Source organism: Fonticula alba (assembly GCF_000388065.1).
Source record: "Fonticula alba strain ATCC 38817 unplaced genomic scaffold supercont2.8, whole genome shotgun sequence".
NCBI classification, from domain to species: domain Eukaryota; order Rotosphaerida; family Fonticulaceae; genus Fonticula; species Fonticula alba.
The window spans coordinates 1,571,343-1,575,878 of NW_009242978.1; the positions used below are offsets into that span (position 1 = coordinate 1,571,343).

The 4,536-nt window shown below is 73.0% G+C and overlaps 1 protein-coding gene across 1 annotated transcript in view; it reads right to left on the minus strand.

Moving 5' to 3' along the window:
* H696_05001 (hypothetical protein) overlaps positions 1 to 334 on the minus strand; it is a 2,346-nt gene extending 2,012 nt beyond the window's left edge. The window contains exons 1-2 of the mRNA XM_009498870.1: positions 281 to 334; positions 32 to 165 (exon numbers count right to left, since the gene is read on the minus strand). Of these exons, the coding sequence (XP_009497145.1) occupies positions 32 to 102 (71 nt within the window). The 5' untranslated portion in view covers positions 103 to 165; positions 281 to 334. The remainder of the gene's footprint in view (positions 1 to 31; positions 166 to 280) is intronic.
* Positions 335 to 4,536: the final 4,202 nt, after the last annotated feature.

Here is a 4,536-nt window from a genome sequence, read left to right on the forward strand (position 1 = left end):
GGCGTGTGCTCTGGGGGGGGGGGCAAGGTACCTGGCGGCGAAGGCATTGTGGGGCGGGCGAGCGCGGACGGCGTTGGTACCGGGCTTCTCGGAGACGGCCATTGTGACGGGCGTTGCGTGGTATTCGGGGCAGAGAGGGTGCTCTATCCCGGAAATGTCAGCTGTCTGCCGCCCGGGAGGTGAGAAGCGAGGGAGAAAGGGTCAACAACTCGGGGCGTGGGACAGAGGGAGGATGGGGGACATTCGCAAAGATACAGGGGCGCAGGGCAGGGGGAGGTACCGAAATGGGCGGATGAAAAGCAACTAGGGGGAGTCCCGGGGCCCGGTGAGCGGGCAGCGCCCCGGCACAAAAGTCCACCCCGGTAGCCGGGTTCTGTCCTCCCGCTCGGGTACTCCCCCCCCCCCCCCACACACACACACACACACACACACACACGCGCTCGCGCGCGCGCGCGCGCGCGAGTCTCCGGCCCCGGGGTGGGGGCGAGGGTACCCACTGGTGCCCGGGCATCACCCCGAGGCATGCGCACACCCCGGGGTCGCGCGCCGCGCGTCGACCCCTGTGAAGGCCCCGCCCGGGCGGAGTCTCGCGTTCCGCCCCCGCCCTCCCGAGGGGACGCCCCCCGCCCCCCTTCCCCCTCGCGCACCCCAGAAACCCAAAGAGAGGAGCGGGAGAACAGGAGCGGGACGGGGTAGGAGAGGGCCCGGGTTGCTCGCCGGAACGCAATGCGGCCGATGGCTAACAGTCATTGGACACAAACGGATGAGGCCCGGCGCCCCTCGCGGCTCGGCATCCCCCCCTCCCCGTCTGGGCCCGGCCCGGCCCGGCCCGGCCCTCCTTTGGAAGGGGCAAGCACAGCACGCGCACGCGCGCACGCAAGCACACATATTGCGACTCCCCCAAAAGGCGCGGAGAGAGTGCCGCCCCGCGCGGGCCCGGCAACCCCGGGGAAACTGGTCAAGAGCGGCTCCCAAGAGTGGGGGGCTGGTGAAACGGGCCTCCAGACAGGGTGAGCCAGAGGCCCCGGCAGCCGGGTAATATTGATGGGCTTCCGGCGGCCGGGACCCGAGGGGCGGTGCTGAGCGCTGTCGTCGCCGGGGGGGGGGCCGGCGCGCAACCGCGAGGCCTGCCTTCCGCGCGCCTCACCACGTCCTTGCAGGGAGGAGGGCCGGGGTCGGGAGAGATGCCCCCCCCCCCCCCCCCCCCCCCCCCCCCCGCCCGAGGATATTTTAGCAGACCGGTGGCCAGCCGGCGTCAGGCCCGCGCAGGGGGCAGGGGGGACGGCCGCGGTCACCGGAGCCGCCGGGCCCGCGCAGGGTGCGGGGCAGAGCAGGGGAAATGTGCGGCCGGGCGCCATGCAGGACGCGGCCGGCATCTCACCCGGTTGGGGGGGGGGGGGGGAGGCCCAGAAAAGCGGCCCCGACCGGGGTGCGGACGCCTTGGGAAGAAACCACCACGCCCCTTCCGGAGGATGGGGCCCCCAACAACCGGCCGAAAAGCCGGGCACGAGGCATCCCAGAGCAAAGAGGCCTGGCAGGGGCATCGGCCCGGCGCGCGACAAGCCCCTCCGGCGGGTGGAGTTGGGGCGGCACTCTCCGGCTCGGCCCCCGGCCCCCGGCCCCGGCCGTCTTGCCCGGCCACCCCCGACCCGGGCCCCCAACCGCCGGCTGCCCCAGAGACGTGTGGGGGGCCGGGTCGCCGCTGGGGGGCGGGGGCGGGGGGGGGGGGAGGGGAGCATCGGCCGAATGAAGAGCGGCCGGAGAATCTGCCCGCCCCTCACGCGGGCCCGATGTGGGCCCCGGCCTCCGGCCGCTCGCGTCCCCTGCTGATGCGAGGCCGACCGCGGTGACGACGAACGCGAAGGGACATCGAGAATGAGGAGCGGCCGGCCTTCCGGGCCACCTCAAACCCCGGACAGTCCTGGACAGTGGAGATCCGCCACGCTGGGGCTGGGAGTCCGTTCGCCCGCCCCCCTCGGCCCTCTCCCGTACTGCACCCACCATTAGCGCCGGCCCGCCCCCGGCAGCAGGTTTGTACATTCACGAGCCGGGAGCCCGAGGCCGAGATAGCGCCCCCCCCCCCCCCGGCCCGGGGGGGGGAGCGCTCTTGCTCCTCGAAATCGGCCGGCTCCGGTATGGTGCATGCAAGTGCGCCACCGTGGCCACGCGTCGAAAGGGGCCCGGGTCCGGGCGAGAGCCTATCGCTGCCGGGAGCCGAGGTGCGTGCGCGTGCGGAGGCGTCGAGAAAAAAACCGGCACTCGCACGAGGAACAGGCGGAGCGCCGTGCGGGGGCCGGCCCCGTGGCACCAAAACGGCCAGGCGGCCAAAGGACCCGCGCACGGTGGATACCCTGCATGAAACACCTCGGGGGGGGGGGGACGGGAGCGGGGCAAAAATGCTCCCTGCTCTCTGGAGAACCGGACGGGGCAGAGAGCCACCAGCGCCCAGTGGCACCCCCCGCTGCCGCACCCCGCGCCCACGCTGGCTGCCCCAGGCTCCGGACGGAGGTCACATGGAGTGGCCCGCCGAAAAAGGGAAGAGGTAGGTGCTGAAATTTCCCTCGCCGTCCCCCCCCCCCCCCCCGGGGGGGCGGGGGTGGGGGTGGGTGGAGAACAAAGAGACCAAGGATAATGAAGAACATGTCCAGGGATTGACGGCACCCAGGCGAGCCAGGCCGAAGGGCGACGGGATGCCATCGCGGCGGCGGGCGCCGCCGCGACGCCCCTCCGCCTCTCCCTCTGTCCCCCCCCCCCCCCCCCCCCCCCCGGAAATGGGCGGGCCACGCGTGGCGGTCGCCGGCCGGCCACATTGTTCGCGAGTGATGGCCTCTTGGGCATTCCAGGGGGCGGACAAGGGAGCGTGTCGGCGGGGACTGGTCGCCACACGTGCATGCATGCGTGCGTGCCGCGTACGAGCGCACCCCTCGCTGCACACTGTGAGGGGGGCGGGGGGGAGAAATCGGCTGGGGAATTTCGCGCACGCGCCGGCCTCGCAAGAGCGGCGCATCCGAGGCCGGCGCTCGCCGGGGCCGTCCGCAGGGAACGCCATGCCATCTCTCTCCGGCCGATCGGCGCCCCCCTTGGCGGCACCGGAGCCACCTTGCCGAGCCGGCCGCAAACCGGCATTCTCGGCTCCCGCTGTTTCAGCCCACTGTCAAAGAACGGCCGGGCGGGGGGGGGGGGACACAAGGCCACACAGGCATCAGGAGGGGGGCCTCCTGGCGAGCCTGGAGGCCGACACATGGGCCCTTGGTGTTGGGCGCGGCTCCGGCCCGCCGCACGTCAGGCAGGGGGTCCGCCGGGCGGTGTGTCCGCGCCTTGACCTCGCTCCGGCACGGAACACCACAGACAGCAGCATGCCCCGAGCCAGGGCCGCCGGGGCAAAGAAACGCATGGGCAGCCGGCAATTGCCCGAGTCCGCCAAGAGGGTGGAGGGGCCGGGGCACGGGGGGGGGGGGGGGAGACGATCGGCCCTCGTCATGCCCCCCTGCGGGCGGGGCACACGAGCGCACAGGCGCTTCGGCGCGCGGCCGGTGTCTGCCGCCGGCCCCCGCCCTCCGGTGCCTCCCCAGGCGGAGATGAGGCAAGGTAATTCAGGCGGGGATCCCGGCGCCGATCGGGCGGGCCGGCGCCTCGGAGCCGGCGCCAGCATGTTCGCCCGGTGACCTCATGTTGGCCGGGGAGGCAGGGAGCCGCGCCACGCCCCCGGTCGACCGGCGGGACTCCCGTTGGCGGTCAGCTTGTGCGCCCGGGCCCCCCCGCCCCTTCGCGGGGGGTGCACGCGTGGATGCATCTCGCGCTTGCCGACCGGGCAATCTGGCCCCGGAAGCCGACATGCTCGGATGACCCTCCCGGGGGCGGGACGGGCAGGGCGGCACCCAAGGCCGCGAAACTCCCAGAGCATGACAGGGGGGAATGACGAGCTAGCGAGAGGGAGAGAGAGAGAGAGAGAGAGAGAGGGAGGAAGGGTTGGTGGGGGTGGGCAGGCCTCACGGATGACCGCGCACCGGCCATCGAGGCCCAGACAAGGATTCCCTCGGCCCAGGAAAGGGCCCCAAGCCCGGCCGGGGTGGCCTGCCCCTGCCGCCTCCACCGCCAGCAGGGCCACCAGGCCGCAGCAGCAGCAGCGGTGTCGGTGCCGGTTCTCCGGTGGTGAGCGGGCCCCATCGAGGCGGGCGTTTTCCCTCCCCCCCCCCCGGCATGCGGGCAAATCCAAGCCACCCAGCGTGTTGAGGGGGCGGGGAGGAGAGGGGGTCGGGCAACAACACCAGGGCCGGCCGAGGGGGCGGGGAGAAGGTCGCCCCCGGGGCCTGCGCTCGCCAAAAATTGCCGACGAGCGAGGGAGAGGGGCCGCACACACATGGATATATATATATACACGAGCAGCCCCCCAGACGGATCACCCCCGGCGAAGGGTGCCCGCCGTCGCCGCACCCGACAAAGGACATGGGCGCATGCTGCTTGGACACACTCTCCAACCGCGAGGACTGCCCAGACCCGGGGGAAGTGACAGCCTCCGCACCGGAGAACCCCCCC